Source organism: Botryllus schlosseri, chromosome 3, assembly GCF_051294905.1.
Source record: "Botryllus schlosseri isolate E-star chromosome 3, Bs_hap1, whole genome shotgun sequence".
Lineage (NCBI taxonomy): Eukaryota > Metazoa > Chordata > Ascidiacea > Stolidobranchia > Styelidae > Botryllus > Botryllus schlosseri.
The window spans coordinates 34,835,735-34,855,299 of NC_137238.1; the positions used below are offsets into that span (position 1 = coordinate 34,835,735).

The window sequence follows — 19,565 nt, forward strand, 5'->3', positions numbered from 1 at the left end:
TCTGGTTAACTTTGCAAGTATATCCTAATCTGGTGTAACTCGTGAGATCAATAAATAGCCAATGTCGGTATATTAGCCTGCAGCATATATCTATAATTGAAAGTGTAATTTTGCGGACTTCCTGATCTAGTGAATATGAGAGAGAGAGAGAATTTTTTATTCATCATCGCAAAATAACAAAACAGGCAACAAAATAGCATAAACTGGACACATACAAAAAAATGGTTACAGTGTCAATTTCAAAGTAAATGAGATGTGTACGAATACGATTTACAGTTCATAGGATTGGCCAATATGTTTTACGATTGCAAGATGAAGCTGCAGCGAAGTGATCTGTTGATCATCGAGTCTGCTGCAGCTGATCGAAGGAGATTGGCTATAAATTGCATACATCGTACTGCAACAGTGAATTGTAAGATTGACAGAATAAATGTAAGAGCACATGTTAGGAAAAACGGAGGAAAAGAATATAAAGTGTATTGGTATGAAGCAAACAAGATATGTTGACTGGTACTAGTTCACACTGAAAATACATTTTAGCTTTTGTATGACTCAATAAGGAAGGCACGATACATGGTTTTAAATACCGTAAAGCGGGGTAACATTGGACAGTTCTCAACAATTCCGCTTTGTATCTTGGAAATGCTAGGGTGTAGAGGAGGCAAGTTTTGTGTTTTTTTGGAGTCATGGAGCAAAGATTAGAATTAACTAATCCAAAATCTCCCTGGTCATAAATAAGTACATTATTTTTGTAAATTATCCGTGTCCAAAGTTACCCCTGCATGTGGGGTAACTTTGGACAATGTAGTTTTTTGTATGCCTTTACCCTCTATTGTTTATGAAACCTCGTAAATGAGGCTTATTTGGTAAGAGTTGATGAGAGCAGTGACTAAAACTGAAACAAAAGAGTATATGTCTGGCCTATTGCATGATTTTTACCTAATCCCCCCCCCCCCAAAAAAATAGGTAGTTTATGATGGCTAATGCCCCCTTATTCATCCCTTTACTCAATTTTCCCTCATGCCTTCACCAATTGAGACTTATCATAACGTATGGTGACAATGGGGTATCCCACTGGCAGTGTCAGCAATCAACAGAAAACATTAAGTATGTTAGCGTGATTTACTGCCGATTTCGAATATATTACTGTTCTAGAAAAGATATATTTTCCCTTTCCTATGTCCTCTGATGGATATATTAGTCGTAATTTACGATATCCCATATTCAGCAGGCGCTTCTTTAGGAGTATGTGATAAGTTTTTCAAGTAGCTTACACCCGATTATAATCTCTCAGCTCATTGCCTACCCATTTTTTCATATGTTGGCAAACTCTTAATTTATTAACCTTCTCATTCCATTTTAAGAAGCCATCAGGCCGGTCATAAGGAATATAGTTGACGATACCCTTTGACACAGATGAAGCAGCCACTTTCCAGAGCTCTAAATATCACATTTTTCACTGTCCAAAGTTGCCCCGTTCTGATAAAATTTGACGGGGTAACTTTGGACATCACATTTTCTTGTATTGATCTAATGGTGAGCCTACTGAGATTTTGACCATGGATTAAGACTACTTAGAGGTATCTGCTGCCATGTTTTGAATCTATGAATCACATGCTATCTATGTTTGGCTGTAAGAAGTTTATTGGCCATCAATTTTGACGAAATTGACCCCCTCCATTAATTTATCGATGTTGGGTCAAGTTTATCTGGTAGTGAAATGAATCCACCTTTTATAGAGACTACTTGTAGTACTGCTGCCTCATGAAAAAGAATTGGACATCCAGCGGCAACCCTTTTTCATCAATAACCATTTAAATCTTTTACTGCTTAGTGTCCAAAGTTACCCTTAAGTCCAAAGTTACCCCGGTTTACGGTACATATAAAGTATTGCTCCTAATATGCGAAGGAATGGAGTTCCATATTAGAGGACCTCGATAGGCAATGGTTTTGTGATGGGCCTTAGGTAAATACAGATTCATAACAGAACCTCTTGTAAAATGAGAATGGTGTTCACTGATAGGTGCAAAGTAGTTCGAGAAAATGTCAGGTAGGGTGTTATTGTAGAACTTATGCATCAGAATGCCGACTTCAAATCTGTAAATATCATCAATTTTCAGGATTTTTAAATTATAATATAAAGGGTTAACGTGATCTCTACGATTGGCAAGGCATATTAGTTTGATGGCTTTATTTTGCAGGCTCCTAACTCGATCTGAATGTTTCTCCCATGTGGATCCCCAGAGAATGATACCATAAGTTAGATGAGAGTGAAATAGGGTATGATAAATCATTATTCGTGTGGATTGAGGTAAAATAAAACGTGACTTTCGAATGATACCTATGGTTTTAGATAGCTTGTTGCAAATAGAGGTTATATGTTCACCCCATGTCAGATTGTTATCAATAACTATACCTAAATAATGTATGCTTTTCTGTAGAATCAGGCTTTCCCTATTCAGCCTTATATCAAAATTACTATTCGAATTCCTTCCAAAGAGCATACAGTGAGTTTTTGAGGTATTTATGGTTAATCTATTATTATTCATCCAATCCAATATTTTTTGCAGGTTTGAGTTGCAAGAGGACTCTAAGTCAGTTATATTGTTCGACGACAGCATCAGAGATGTGTCATCTGCAAATAATTGGATAGTAAAGTCAGAGGCATTATTTAAGTCATTTATATAGATCAAAAACAAGAAGGGACCTAAAACGGATCCTTGTGGTACACCCATTTCAACTATTGATTTATCAGATGAAAATTCGTTACTTTTGACAAATTGGCTTCTACTGTTCAAGTAAGACTCCAATAGTTTATACATCACTCCTCTAAATCCATAGTGATGTAATTTGCCTAGTAGTATAGTTCTATCGACAGTGTCAAATGCCTTTTGCAGATCTAGATAAACACAAATGGTTGATAGCTTCTCAAACAAGCTCTGATAGATGTTATCAACACTGTCAATTACTGCATGCAAGGTTGAGTGGTTTTCTCTAAACCCAAACTGTTTTTTAGATAATATATTAAATTCATCTGTGAAGTTGGTTAATCTAATTAGCATTAATTTTTCTAAAATTTTAGAAAAAACAGGTAATATTGATATTGGTCTATAGTTGGATAACTTGAGTGGATCTCCTTTTTTGAAGACTGGAGTCACACGTGCTACTTTGAGACAATCAGGAAAGATCCCGAGTTCGAAACATTTGTTAATCAATACAGTGAGGGTTGGCGCTGTTATGGTTACGGTTTCCTTCAAAATATTAACAGGAACACCATCAGGCCCTGTTGCCGAGTTTTTTTTTAGATTGTGCACAATTGTGATGATTTCATTCTCTGTTGTTGGTTCAATGAAAATTGAGTTAGGTTGTGGCCTACCTAGGTATTTCTTGTAGGTTCTAGATAACACATGTTTATCTGCAAGATTTTTTCCAATGTTAGCAAAATATTGATTAAACTCATTGCATATGTCTTTCTCAGCAGTAATAATGACATCGTCATTACTGATTTTCGATGGAAATTTTTTTGGTTTGGAGGTTTTGAATAATCGATTAAAGAGATTCCAGATTTCTTGTTGATTTCCTTGGATCTTCTGGAATTGGTCCCGATAATAATTGCTTTTAGATTTTTTCTTCACTTTGGTAAGAATATTAGTGTACTTTTTGTATAAAATTAGTTTATCAGCATTGCCTGACAAAAAATGACTTTTATATAGTTTACGTCGAGTTGCTATAGATTTACGGATTGCATGAGTGCATTGCATTGAGTTTGTCAATAAATGTGAATTGTTTAAATCAATATGCTCTAATCCTCATGAAATTATGATTTTGTTCTGTTTTTGTCTATATCAAGTAAAACAGTGGGCAAGTTGAAAATGAAAACTATATTATAAGATGCTGTCACACAGACGTAGACAATTAGTTCATTCTAGTTTTGTAGTTGGAGATACCGTAAATCACAATCCAACCTAATTTTGGAAATCTGTCATTCTTATGCTTATGAGATGAACTATGATTTAATATGAACTGGACTTAGGATTCATGTTCCCTGTTTTCGTGAATTCAGTAATTTTAATCTAATTTGAAAATAATCTATCTAGCTAAATTGTAATCACATTTGGAGAAAACTATAATTCTTATTCTAATCCAATTTCAAAAAGCTATAGAATATCTTTTCTATATTTGTCCCAACTCTGTCATCTGCAGGCCATCTCATTAATCTCCGAAAACAGTATCAAGAAATCCCAGAGAGCAATGTAATATAGCCTACCCAACTTGCTTCATTTCGTTATATCCGTCACAGAATTCATATAATTTTTTGTTTCACTGGGTCAAAATGGCAGGTATGCTGCGTCAAAGACTCTCGAATATTGTCTGTAGAGTAACACAGAATTGCCGCAAAGATCAAGCATCTCTTCTCAAGCAATCAGTTTTTCGCAAAGATTTCGCGAGGATGGCCGCCACCGGATTTAGATTCGAAAGCGACAGCTTCGGTCAGCTACAAGTACCCAATGAAAAGTACTACGGAGCTAACACCGCTAGATCGTTAATGAATTTCAAGATCGGCGGACCAAGCGAAAGAATGCCGATTGAAGTGATCCGTGCGTTCGGCGTACTGAAAAGAGCAGCTGCAGAAGTAAACCAAGAATTCGGATTAGATCAAAAGATCAGCGACACGATCGTAAAGTCTTCTAATGAAGTAATCGAAGGCAAATTGGACGACCATTTTCCGTTAGTGATATGGCAAACTGGCAGTGGAACTCAGTCTAACATGAATGTAAACGAAGTCATCGCAAATCGCGCTATCGAAATGCTAGGGGGTGAACTAGGCAGCAAATCACCAGTCCATCCCAACGACCATGTTAACAAAAGCCAAAGTTCAAACGACACATACCCGACCGCAATGCATATCGCTGTAGCTAAGTCATTGCATGAAGTTTTAATGCCAGGAATCAAACAGCTGCGTGATACATTACAATCAAAAGCCGATGAATTTAAAGACATAGTCAAAATCGGACGTACCCACACGCAAGACGCAACACCGCTCACAGTTGGGCAAGAATTTTCAGGATACGTGAAACAGTTAGAGAATGGTATCGCCCGTGTGGAAGGCTGTCTACCGAGAGTGTACGAATTAGCTGCCGGGGGAACTGCGGTAGGCACTGGATTGAATACGAGAATTGGATTCGCGGAGAAGGTAGCTGCTAAAGTCGCTGACATCACAAATCTGCCTTTTGTGACATCGCCTAACAAATTTGAGTCATTAGCAGCCCACGATGCATTAGTTGAAGTAAGCGGGCAGCTAAACACAGTAGCGTGTTCGCTTATGAAGATTGCGAATGATATCAGATTTTTGGGATCAGGCCCTAGATGTGGTCTCGGGGAGTTAACTCTGCCTGAAAATGAACCAGGCAGTAGTATCATGCCTGGAAAAGTTAACCCAACTCAATGTGAGGCACTGACGATGGTTTGTGCACAAGTTATGGGCAATCACGTCGCTACTACGATTGGAGGTAGCAATGGTCATTTCGAACTTAACGTGTTCAAGCCGTTGATTGTATCGAATGTGTTGCGGTCTTCGCGTTTAATCGGAGATGCTTGCGTGTCGTTTTCGGAGAATTGTGCGGTCGGGATTAAGGTTAATGAGAAAAGAGTGTCGGATTTACTACACGAATCTCTGATGCTGGTGACAGCGCTGAACGAGCATATCGGTTATGACAAGGCGGCAAAAATTGCGAAGCACGCACACGCGCAAGGTTCGACTTTGAAAGCTGCAGCCGTTGAGCTGGGATTTCTTACGGAAGCGCAGTTCGACGAATGGGTACGTCCTGAAGATATGCTGGGGCCAAAGTAGAAAATTCAAGAGTTCAAATGTGCTATAAATCGCTTCGGTGAATTTGTCGGAGATTAAATTATTGTTTCACATAACTTGTGTATGGATTGTGATGGTCTCGTTACCAGGGTTAACCAAGTCGCAAGGTTCCGAGTCAAAAGTCAATTTTATCTTTATAGTTTTGACTCAGTCTAGTTCGAGTCCAAGTCATGGAGCAGCGGGTCAAGTCTGAGTCATAGAGTTCACTGTTCATTATTGAGATCAAGACAGGTTAAACCAACTTTTGTGAAACTCTCGGGGGATATCGAAGACCTTGCTTTCATCATAGTGTCCTAAATGGTGCGGACATAAGCAAATCTCACGGCTGAGTGAAATTGGTCAACATCATATTTCCTATTTGGTCAAAGGCAACTTTACGGCCATTTTTGACCCGCTTGCCGAGCGCTCAAGTCGATAAAACGGGTATCAATGGAAAGCTGCTGCTGTACTGATCAAGAAAATATAAATTTTATTCTGCTCATGGTCCTGGAACCCCCCAAAAATAGCCTCGAGTTTTGCATTGTGATCGAGTTTTGAATTGTGACGCAACAATGCTGTCTGGCTGTTTCTTTTTAGCTTCACTCTCGTTTCGCCAGACAGATCAAAATCGATCACAATACAAAATTCGAGGCTGGTTTTGAACAAAATTGCAACGTCCACGGTTACAGCTAAATCTCTCGTATTACTCACAACGAAGCCTCTGTTTTAGTCGTTCAACTGTATGGAATCGGCTAATTATCATATTTTCCAATTCTCTTTTTTTGCGGAAAACAGTATTGCGAGAATGAGCCCACATGATCCGTAATTTGATGTATAGCGTCGTTAATAATTGAACATTCTACTGAAAAACAAGTAGCCTATGGATTTGCACTTGGAGGTAACATTCTAGAATCATTTGACTGGTCCGGCCCTCGAGCGATCAAAAATTTTGAATCCGGCCTGCGAACCAAGTTAAGTTTGACACCTGTGGTAGTTTTACCTAAGAAACTACTCAAGTAGGGCAGTAGGCTATGGAAGCGGAAGTAGTCTAAATTGATCTAGTAATGCATGTAGACAAAGCCTACTTGAATACTCCAAAAAGTGCAAGTACTTTGTTATACTCAGAGATGGTCAAAGTAGTCAGGAAAGCTACTCAAGTAGAAGTAGCGATGAAAAAATCTACTCAAGTACGAGTAGAAGTACTTCTTCCATAAGCAACCTAAAACTACTTGAAGTAGAAGTAGAATTGACTGACTTTAAAAGTACTCAAGTAAGTAAGTAGTTGTGAAAACGATCCTAATTCGTTCACATGGATTGTAAAAAGGTGCAAATTGAGCTATGCGAAAGGTGACGAGCTTGATTCATCTTGATGAATACCAACAGGTATCCGATTTTCGATAGCATAAGCATTCATCCACATCATGATAGTATTGATATGAAAATGCGATACTAATCCTCTGTTTTCTCGAACAGCACGTTTTAGAAAATAGCATGGTACGGCGCCATCCCCCATATTATAAGGCCCGTAGTTTAGTCGAAGAGCAATACGGAGAAGTTGTAAAGGATACGGTGTAAACACTTTGCGCGATTAGTAAACGTTAATAAAAAATATGGTGGACCGTAAAAATGCCATATTGTGTAGCTTTGTTTCCAGAAATTAAAGGCATTACTACACTTGATTTTATACTTCAACATGTATGTTATCCGGACAAAAGAACTGACATTAATTATAACTCAAAGTAGGCTATATGATACTGGGAATTAAAAGTAAAATATAAATACTACTTCTAAAAGTGGAACATGTATTTCATGCCTTTAGTCCAGAAAGTTTCAAAGGTGTTATGCTAAAACGGCTCTAAAACTAAAAAAAAAAGTAAGAGTCCACTTTTCCAGGTTAGGACACGCCATGGACTGGACATAATATGCTAGATTACGATATGACAACTAAATGCTTGATTGCGAAACATGAGTTTCAAACGTTATGATGAGCCATATAGACTGTGATGAATTATTTCATATGGGCGAAGGGCGACAATGTGGTGTAAACGGAACCACGCCAACCCGCGACCTAAATTATATTTACCGATACTTTCGTAAAATCATACTGGTCACTCCGTATCCAATGCGCGCGAAGCACGACGAAAATTCTTGGCTTTACTCGACTTTTATGAAAATTAAATGTTGATACACCGTGAAAACAGCCCCAAAATTTCTCAGGCTATCTTCCTGATTGGAAGATTGAACTACTTCTACTTAACAAACTGAAAATAGCGAAAAGTAAGTACGGGAGATGTGGTACCGATGGATCAAAAATTGGAAAATGATCGCTGGCCCCAAAATGTTCAGCCGAAAACAGCAGATCTTTTGCTGGCTCAGCACTTTGATACAAGCTCTACCTATCGCGCACATATACATGAATATCCGTCTTTTCGAAAAATATTTATGGACGTTTAAAATTTGTTGCTCGAACGTGTCATCGGTCCCCACCCGGTGGGTCCAATGGCACGCGACCCGGGGACCTATGACAAATATACCCTAAAAAACTCAGATGTGACAACTTTTCTTGCTCAGTATTATAATCTAAGCTACAGCAAGCCAAAGAAGAATTTTCGGTCGCAACCGTCAAAAAATAGATTAAATATTACCTCAAATGTTGTCATAAAATCACGTTTCGATTTAGGCTCGGACTTATAAATTTGAGGGTACATACGGATTGCCCGAAAATCGACGGTGTGAATTCCAAATAGGGGAGATGTGGTACCGATGGATCACTGGGACCGAAAATACTTGAAAAATTCTCCATGATAATTGCATGATGACAATCCGTCAATTTGTCTACAGTTACATGCTGACAGCATCTTTCCTCACATGCAAAAAAATTCGACCTGCGTGAGTCATGGGGTCTGCGACGAATGATTTACGTTTTAGGGGGTGTAAAGTAAATTTGGATCGACATTTGCATTTTTCTATATCACTCTTCAGACTAACAAACCCGCCATTATTTTTGATATGAAGTATAGGGCTTGTATCAGCGTATATAATGGCACATATCTTTTGAATCAATACCAACCTCGAGTGGACTATTTTCAAGTCAATTACAATATTTATGGGGTGGGGGACCTATGGTACCATAGCCAAATCAAGCAAAATAGATGGGCCAACTAATCACTTAACAAAACAAACTAGCCTACATATATATAGGCTGTACATCATAGGTACCTGTGGTGTTTTATCGCTATTACGAGTTATTTGAAAGCCAAAATGTCGATTTGCACGTAATATGTATGTAGCAATAATTTTGTAAGTTTAGTCGTAAATCAAAACATGATTTTATGCCAACATTTCGGTTGATATAACCTATTTTATTCTTGAAGGTCGCAACGAAACATTCTTCATTGGCTTGCTGTAGCTTAGCTTATAGTACACAACAAAACAAGTTAACAAATTTGAGTTTTTGAGCGTATGTCTCATAGGTCCCATGGTCGTGTGCCTTCGGACCCACCGGGTGGGGACCGATGACACGTTCGAGCAACAAATTTTAAACGTTTATAAATATTTTTTGAAAAGGCGGATATTCATGTAAATGTCTGCGATAGGTAGAGCTTGTATCGAAGTGTTGAGACAGCAAAAGATCTGCTATTCTCGGCTGAAGATTTGCGGGCCAGAGATCATTTTGCAATTTTTGATCCATCGGTACCACATCTCCCCTACCTCGATCGTTGTTGCGATAGAACATCATATGCAATTATTACATAAAGGTTTTCTGTACGTAGTCATGTTTCATTTGTTTCATGATTAGTATGCTTGATTATTTTGCTTGATTTGGCTATTGTATCATTGGTCCCCACCCTACTAATTTTGTACATGAATCGAAAAAAATTCCACTCAAGGAAAGTACTGAAAAATAATAGGTTCCATTATATAGCCTGATACAAGCCCTAGAATTCACAATAAAAATGATTGCTGGTTTGTTCGTGTTGAAGGTTACAAAGAAAAATGTATATGTCGATCTAAATTTAGTTTACACCCCCCAAAACAAAAAACATCTGTGTGAGACCCCACCCCATAGTTCACGCACCTCGAATTTTTTTGTATGTGAGGAAAGATGTTGCCAGCATGCAATTGTAGCCAAGTTCACGGAGTGTAATCATGGAATTATCATAGAGAATTTTCAAAGTATTTTCGGTCCCAGTGATCCATCGGTACCACATCTCACAAAATATTACGAAGTAGAAGTAGCGAAAATCGGATCTACTTGAGTAAGTACCAGAAGTAGAGGAAAACTACTTGAGTACTTCGAAAAAGTAGAAGTACTTCGTTACTGACCACCTCTGGTTATACTGACTAATTCTGTATAAATATATCAATAATCGTCAGATTATATAATTATCCGACCAAGACACACTCAACGCACGATGTAATGAACAGATAGCGGCATGCCGAAACGACCAGTTGTGGTCTCTCAATCAGGCATCCCTCCAGCGTAGTGCCCGATGTCAGAGATTTGGCGGGTCGGAGCTCACCACTACGCTATCCACCCCCCCCCCCGCATGTGTTTTTCACACGGGTGTTAGAATGGAGGGTTAAAAAGCTGTTTGGTGCTGTTCAGTGTATGTAGGCTACAATCTCGTGTTTCTTACGGAAGCACAATTCAACGAATTAGTTCGTTCTGAAGATATGTTGGGGCCGAAGTAGAAAGTCCAAACGTCGTCCCTTGATGGTAGTAGCCTATCCAATGCAAACATCACTTGCATTACATACTCAAATGATAGTGATATTAGAATAGGCTACTACTATTTCAGAGTTTTCAGTATATAGGCAAAACTAGGCCTAGCACTCGTAACTATAGAAATTTTCTGCTTGTACTTGAGTAGAAGTTCATGATGTTACTAGTGCATTACTGCTTACGACGATGACTACTTTGCCACGTTATTTGTTGTATGCAATGTAATTTACTTGAAAATTTGCTCCTGTACGTGAGTATACTATAAATTTATGCCGTTACTGCTACTTGAGTTAGGCGAATTCATATGTGGGGTAGCAATCGCAACTGTGCGCTCGCTCGATATGCACAGTTACGATGCCGGGTTGGAATCCCTGTACGTTTAGCGTAATATATTTGGTATGCAGTATCACACCGTGTGTACAGTTTGTAGAATATTTGGCGTGTACGAGACACCATTTCCAGATTGGCAGATAGGTATACGGTACGTGTTTTATTCCTTTCAGATCAAATGGATATTGACATAGATATGTTAGAATATTACATGCAAGTGATTGGAAACAGGCTGCAGCAAGTACCTTACAGATTTTGATAATCTCGTGGAATACATCACTGAGGAACTGTGTTCTGATCGCTATAGGCTTACGAAAGCCGGTGTTAGTGGATTTATGGAGGTCCTACATGACCTTACCAACCCATCCAACAAAGGCCTGCTGCTGCCCCCGTTGTTAAAGTTCCTTGTTGTTTTGCGCTTTTACGCCACAGGAAGCTTTCAAGTTGTTGCTGGGGAACTGGAACATGTCTCCTAGCTCACCGTTGGAAAATTGGTGAAGCTGGACAGTATTGCCATAGCTCATAAAAGCTCAGCTTCAGCATACATCAAATTCCCACAAGGTGAAGTCGCAGCCAATGAAGACACACGATTTTACGACAAACAGCTGCTGAACGTCGATATAACAAGGTTCTAATATCCTCCAGAATAACTATAGAAAGGACTTCTGGAGCGTGGAGGAGGGTGTTCCCCCTGCTTATCACTGGGTCTACGGATAAGGATAAATGTCGACACATCAATGACTGATTCATTTTAACAGCAGTGTTCTACTACCATGCCAGAAAGCACAGGTAATATATTTCTTGATTTTTTTAAATATCAAGCGCGTAACTCCCTTCAAATTTAGGTGCATTATCAACAATGAGACTGGTGTCCTTGTCATCCCACAAGAAGTTGCGAGAGATGTACACGGTTCGCGGAGAGGCCTACCTAACTCGGAGCCGACGGATCGTATAAACCCACTTTACGAATGAAATTTAATTTAAGAATGAAATTTAATTTGTTAATACAAATAAAGAGACTGTGGTGTAACTTGTATAAAACCGAACGAAATGGAACAGTGTAGAAAGAAATGAAGGAGTACAGTAACTATCAATAATACACAGTTACATGAGCATATAGAAAAAAGCATTAATATCACGGCGTGGTATTGCAAGTCAAGGCTTATGGAGTTAAATGGGCATAGCAAAAGAAATGTATTTATGTCACGGTGCTGCAATTAGAGGCATAGTAACTATAAACAATGCACAGTTAAATGGGTATGGCACAAGAAAAACAGTCATGTCACAGTCACATTGCTGCAAATACAAGCATAGTAACTATCAATAATGTACAGTTGAATGGGTACGGCACAAGAAACGTATTCATGTCACATTGCTGCAAGTACAAGCATAGTAACTATCAACAATGCACAGTCAATTGGGTATGGCACAAAAAAAGCAGCCATGTCATATTGCTGCAGGTACAACCATAGTAACCAGGCGCGTATCCAGAGCGCGAAAAAAGGGGGGGGGGGTTGCGTTATGAAATTCGCTATTATGACGTCACCATTACGATTACTCGTCTCCACGCCATGGCGAATATTAACGATATATTGTAGTTTGATAATAAAAAGAGATTTGCGGTGAGTGGGAGATGTACGAATACGATGCAGACATTGCCTGAAATCGCGTTTTTTTACGGTATGATTGAAAGAAATTCGTAAATGCTCATATTTAGTCACGAGCCGGCAAACGCCGCCCGTCTCCAAGCGCCTACTTCCGGTCAGAGATGCGCGATTTTGTTGGGTTTTGACGATATTATGCGCACGGCCGGTAGTATCGCAGCGGACGAACAAGCGCGGAATAGGGCGCTAGCATAAACGAGGGCGATCGCGATCGCCACAGAGAGGTGTGGTGTGAACAGTGTACGTCGTATACGAATGTGTGCTTTTCGATGGCTTCACTAGGCGTACGGCTGAGCGTGTAGTACACGCGAAGATAATTAGACCTTAATTGTAAGCACGCAAGTCAGTCAATTAATACAGAGTACACACTGGGATAATAACTTGATCGAAAGAGAAACTTGTCAGCCGATATAATTAGGTTAACTTTACTACTAGGCCTACTTAATTCTCCCGTTCAGCGACAACATAGGCCTGTATTGGACGACAGCAAGCCACCTAACAATCGGGAACGTGGATTGCTAGGCTTGTATTTTGAAATGGGAATGTCAATCGTAGGCCATTTCTCGCCAATAATCGCGAAGACAATGTGTATTTCAGAACAGCATTGTCGTACTGGTGCCGCCGTGTCTGCGCCTCGCTGATCAATCAACACGCCGTGCAATTCTTAATTAGGATTTCAAGGCGAGCAGAGCAAATTCGCGGGCGATGTTGATTGCGGACAACTTTGTCTTTGCAATTACGTATCGCGTCGGCCAATTAGATTAGATTTTCCTAAAACGCGTCTCTCGTTTTAGCAAGTCGAGAGAGAAATCGAGGGAAGAAAGTTCTGAACGTCAGCCACTGCCACAGCTGAAATGTAGCTGAACAAGCGCAGAATTCGTATGGAATTAGCGAAATATAACGACTTATTTCATCCTTTCGACTAATTCGGCGCATAATTCCAATATTTTGTAGGGTTTTTAGTCCCCTTAAATAACATTAAGACGCCATATTCGCCTTCTCATACGTAAAAACGAATATGTTAAACTAATAAATTAGCAAATATTAGAGGCTATATTTGACATCAATTTTTAGGATTTTGAAAAGGGGGGGTTCCGACCCCCTAAAACCCTACCTGGATACGCCACTGATAGTAGCTGTCAATAATGCACAGTTGAATGGGTATGGCACAAGAAACATGCTCACGTCACACTGCTGCAAGTACAAGCATAGTAACTATCAACAATGTACAGTTAAATGGGTATGGCACAAGAAAAGCAGTCATTTCACGTTGCTGCAAGTACAAGCATAGTAACTATCATGCGCAGGGAAATGAGAATAGCACAAAAAGAGTATTTGCATCACGGTGCTGCAAGCAGAAGCAATGAATCTTAAAATTAAAGTTTTCATAAAGTAGGTAGACTAGTTTCTACTAGGTCTGGTGAAGGCGAGCCTTCAAGCTTCTGCCTTACATCTGCTATCAACAGGTGCTTGGTCACAAGTGCCAACCCGCAGATCAGCAAGGGACTGCTGCTTCTCTACTAAGAGCCTTTGCTGTTGCAAGCAGTCAATTTCCAATTCAATCTTTTCCACTTTCAGCTCATGTTCCAAGAACATGGCATCCGATATGAAGTTATTAACCTCAGCTCTTTTTGGTTTCTTGGCATGCTTGTCTTTACCACCGGCCTTGAAGTCGGAGTTGCAGTCTTGAAAGTCGCATCTGAAATAGGGATATATGATATAGAAAGCCCTCATTGCATCGCAAATGCATATAACTTCTAAATAACTTATATATGCTTATAAAGCTTTGCTCATGTTAGTCATGTATCTGTAGGCCTATATATTTACACAGATTTTAGTTAACTCTCATTATTAATAAACAATATCGACAGTGGCGGCTCGTGACAATATTGGGTGGTGGGACAAGGGCTGCGAGCGACTTTTATCAAGATAACGTCACAATGGCGTTTTCCAACGTAAAAAAGTAACTTAATGATGGTCACATGAATTTCCCGACAACAGTGATTTTAACGTAGGTGCCGCGAGAGGTTTGCCGGTGAGCCGTGACTTGAAGTGTGGTAACAAATGATTTATTCATTTATTTTTAATCAAAGGATCATTTTACAAAATGAACGTGAACTAAGAATCGCCCTATGCCACGAATCAAGTATCAGGTCATCCTTAGTAGCATGCGTTATGATTTCATGGTAGAGTTAGAGATTACGCAAATCGATTGACCCTAATTTTTCTAAGCCCGTCCGAAAGTGTTTCGTACACGATCCTGGTGTGTTACGACCACTGAGCTGGTGGTTACGACCAGAGATGGGCGGATTCCAAAATTTCGGGATCCGAATCTATCCGGATCCGGCTTGCAATTGGAAATTCAGAGTCCAAAGAAATCCGGCTGGTGAATGTCCAGTTCGGAATCCGAAAAAATCCTGCCAGAACAATGCTAATTAATCATATCACAGCAAAAAAATCCGGCTAAAATCCGACCGTCACCCCAAATTCAAAATCCGGATCCAGTCCGGCAGGTAAAAAAAAACATTGAAATCCTGCTCCGGCTCCAGAACCGGACTGTGGCCATCTCTGGTTACGACCAGGTGATAATAGGCAACCAAAGCGGAGGCACCCGGCGTACGATTGGATCAATAGACTGGACAGTGGACAACTTCTAGACCTCTCATTTTCGCTCTAAAGGCAACTGCGTAAACTACGTACGCAGCAAAGATTCAATACGATTCATGTTCGCGCTTGACTTGACCTGACTAATTCCAATGACTAGAACTCGAGAGATTGCGTAAGCCTAACTGGAAAGGTCAACGAGTTCGGACACATACGCAATTGTTATCTCATAGATTGGGCCTGTCATATTGAATCCAGAACATCAATTTGAATGGTCTTTGAAGAACTAAGGACAGCAGCCTCGGAACTTCGGTCTCGGAACAACATAGGACATTTTGGCCTTGAAACTGGAGACTGTGACACAACACATACGGCTTACTGTCTATAAGTCTGCTGCGAAATCGCCGTTGGAAAATATATTAATCAATAAATACATGAATAAAAGCCGTAAACTTAGTATACTGTTACAAGAAATCATCGAGAAGTAGCATACGCAATCTCATAACCCATTCCGGTATGGTACACTGTCAAAATCAATACAAACAGACGAACACCGAACTTTGACTAAAATAGATCGAGGAAGAGGCTGATCGAATGATCAGCTGTTAGCCGACATCGAAAATGAAATAGCTATCGCATTTGACAGAAGATTGTAAGCAAATGGTTTGAAGGCCACAATTTCACAGTGAAATGGACATTGGCGAACATAAAATTATGTGAATATTTGAATGCAAACCGAGAATCTTGGTTAGCTGTTTCATGCGATCATCGAGATATACCATTGGAAATATCATCACCGATCTCGTTATGGGAACGCAGACTATAGATTAGCACAGACCGACACCGGCTTTTGCGTGAGATCCGCAATGACGTAGGTAGGCTAAGTATCAGATCAGCGCGCATCTCTACCATACTCGACCTCGAAAACGAAATAACTGCCTCAATCATTGAGTGTCAACTTTAAGACTTGGCACCGCGTTCGATACTAAAATCAAGACATACCGTGCAAAAGCTCATGACAGATCTAGGTATGGAACATCGTTAAAATCAATAGAGACCAATAACGGCTTTTGCGTAAATTTGTTAGCGATAAATGAAGAGTCAGCTCTTACTCGACTTTGGAAACGAAATTACCACCCACATAGTTCAGTGAAAAACTTAAAACTTGTTACAGCGGTCGATACTAACACTTACCGTGCCAAATGTCATGACCGATCTCGGTATAGAACATCGTCAAAATCAATGGAGACCAATACTGGCTTTTGAGTAAAATCTGTTTGCTGTACTATGTACAATTGTACATGATAGATCAGCACACACTGAACTTCGGAAACGGAATTACTACCCTTATCTTTAAGTAGCAAGCCTGAAACTTGGAGCAGTGTTAAATACTACCTTCACGACATATCATACCAAGTTTCAAGAATTATCATGGTGCGAAACACAGTCAAAATCGACCTATACCAGCAAAGGTCGACTCAACGCATATTACGGTAACCGAGTTCAGATATAGATACGATTGTTACATCACACCTTAGGGGCGACAGGCATATTTGCCCCGGTTGCTCGGCCATTTTACGAATAGGAGAGAGTAAATCACCGTTTCTTTATTGTGCGCGGCTTTGAGAGAATAGATAGTGAAAGCTTGTTATGAGCGCTACCGGGGCAAGCCCCGGCTAGGCATTCTCAAAGCGAAAACACAGAAGAGAATTCGATTTTCGCAGAGACTTCGCTATGTATAGGCAATTGGGCATTTGCAAGCGAAAGCACAAGAAGAACGCGGGTTTCGCTGTGATCTCGGTATGTATTGATTGCTGTGCGTCTATAAATGGTTAAATTGTTATTGAACAAAATTTTAGGTGGGGCAATGCCCCAGTTGCCCTATAGGACGAGCCGCCACTGAATATCGATGTCCACACCACCTGGAGGATATATCCCAGACCCTGATCACCATTGACTGGCTATGGTCCTCACGACTATCAATCACTGCGCATTGCTAATTATTGTCGGTGATAGCTTTCGGGTTTGCAAACATATGGTTTTACAGTTATTGCACGGAGCGATTTTGGAGGTAGGCCAATGGCACAAATTTGGTACGTACAGGAGTCGCAGCAAAACCTAGATAACCAGACTCAGCGATGCTCACATGTCAACAGCGAATACCGTTGACTACCAATTGTGGGGATCACTGCTTGATGTGGTGCTTTTATCAATGAAGTGTCCATTATTATGGCATATACCGTACCTGAAGATGTCGATCAAGACGTGGCTCGAATTGTTCTGGTATCATGCTATGGATCATCTGCGACATCTCTGGTACTGCCTTGGTTGGAGGACCTCCGCCAGTTACGGCCAGTTGGGCCCGTTCCTCTGTAATAACTTCTTTCGATCTGTTGAAATGCATACGCATTAGAACTGGCCTCGGCACATTCCTAGAATTTCATCAAAAAGCTTACCTCGTCTTCATGTTAGTCCAACATTATTCAAGCTGCTTGGATATACCTTTTGAGCATCCGGGAAGGAATTGTATTGAACGGCAAGATCTTCCCATGTAGCATTTTTCCTTTGGATAAAACTTCATCATTTCTTTTATCCTCAAGTACATCCAGCTTTGCGCTTACAAGAGTAATAAGACGGCGCTTGTCAGCCAAACTAAACCTTAATTTTGACATACTTCAACTGAAAAAAATGTTTCTGTTGAAATCCAACATTATAGCCTAGTCTGCTTTACCTGAACAAGTTATCATGCGACAGACACATCGAGGTAACTGCGAAAAAGCAAGGCTTGTATGTATGAATACTGCCACATCACTGCCATACTTCAGTACTTCACAACTCTCATTTCATTGATATACAGTTATCTGTACACTATTATACAGCTTATTAAATCCAGATATAACATGAAAATGATCGAACTCGGTGGACTTTACGATGGTCCATACCGGAATAGTTTACCATTAACATCATAAATCCCATTAATATATGTGCACGGCCCATCAACCTGCAGCATACTACCAGAAAAGTCAGTGCAAAGCGTTCGAGTAAAGCCTTGAGACTGCCCCCGGCTCGACTCAGAAAACGCGCACTCGACTGCCAAATTCTCAGCTCGTCAGCTACCGCGCATCGTCTCTGAATACCAAACAGCTCGAAGTGGAGCTCGACAGACCACGAAGTACGACTCCAGCCCTGCTCAAACTCATTCTTGAGTTGCGCTCTCTGAATACCGATTGTTACGCAATTTTGACGCAAAGTGAGTTTGAGCAATGAGTGAGGTTTCTTGACTTGGACCTATGGCCTTTGACCTCGGGCCTATGACTCGGACTTCAGCCTTTAAACGGTGACTTGGACTCGGACTCGAGTCGGTGATGAATTGAAAATGACTCGACTTGACTCGAGTCAAAACCGCAAAAGTAACATTGACTCGTGACTCGGAACAATGTGACTTGGTTACAACTCTGGATATTCGGGTCGGATATGGATTAGGGTTAATGTTGGGATCATATCCCCCCAACCCTAATCTTGAGATACACCGATTTCACCATCTGCAATGAGGTTTTTCCGTTTAGAATCTGATCCTTGAGGTTCTCTCACTCTTCATCAACATTACACAGCTCTATATGCCTAATATATCATTTTACATGTCCGACATACGATACCGCCCCCCAGTGGGAATAAAATCCATACGACATATCCACCACCATCAATTCACTATTAATAATTATTAATTAATACAATTACCAACGTTTATAATAATTTTTATTAACATATTAACCATATGCCGAGTTCACCGGAGGCCGAGTTCGCCATGGGCCGAGTTCGTCATGGGCCGAGTTCAGCATGGGCCGAGTTCAATGGGCGGAATTCGTCATGGGCCGAGTTCACTGGTAATCAGCAGGAAGCATGCCATGGAGAGGCGGTTGAGAACCACTGGCGTAAACAACAGAATTTCAAGAGTAGGCCTACAGCAAAAGTAGATTGTGCAACCAGGTTCGAATATGCCCAACACTAAATGGCAGACATGAAAACAACGGAATTTCCGTCACTAAATGGTAGACTGCAAAACTTGCAAAATCTAAGAACAGACCGCTGAACTAAACAGAGGACAGCATAACTTGCAACACTAAACGGCAGGCCGCGGAACATTATAATCTGTTCTGCTTGTTCCGCGGCCCGCCGTTTGGGTCAATCCTACTTTCATATCCACGAAAGCATTACCATCACCAATCAGGGTTCCTCAAAGGGCTGGGCAAAATCGAGTATCTGAGTGATTCGATTCTGAATCACGTATTATGCTTCGAGTCGAGTATTCGAGTACCACTCATTATGACGGCGTAACAGAATGCAACATGTCAAAGTTGAAATATATACCTTTATGCCACTTTAAATAATATAA

General features: G+C 40.3%; 1 protein-coding gene and 1 long non-coding RNA gene across 3 annotated transcripts; one reads left to right on the forward strand and one right to left on the reverse strand.

Moving 5' to 3' along the window:
* Positions 1–4,264: 4,264 nt before the first annotated feature.
* Positions 4,265–5,925, forward strand: LOC145436407 (fumarate hydratase, mitochondrial-like). Its single transcript, XM_080313752.1, has one exon. It carries the CDS (start codon positions 4,334–4,336, stop codon positions 5,849–5,851), a length of 1,518 nt encoding a protein of 505 aa, XP_080169878.1. The 5' UTR covers positions 4,265–4,333; the 3' UTR covers positions 5,852–5,925.
* Positions 5,926–11,922: 5,997 nt separating this feature from the next.
* Positions 11,923–19,273, reverse strand: LOC145435164 (uncharacterized). 2 transcript variants are annotated; one of them, XR_013913726.1, is made up of 3 exons: positions 17,629–18,539; positions 17,418–17,562; positions 11,923–14,267 (listed from the first exon to the last, which is right to left on the reverse strand). It is a non-coding gene; the product is annotated as an uncharacterized LOC145435164 (long non-coding RNA). The 2 variants fall into 2 exon arrangements; XR_013913725.1 differs by having other exon boundaries at positions 17,418–19,273.
* Positions 19,274–19,565: the final 292 nt, after the last annotated feature.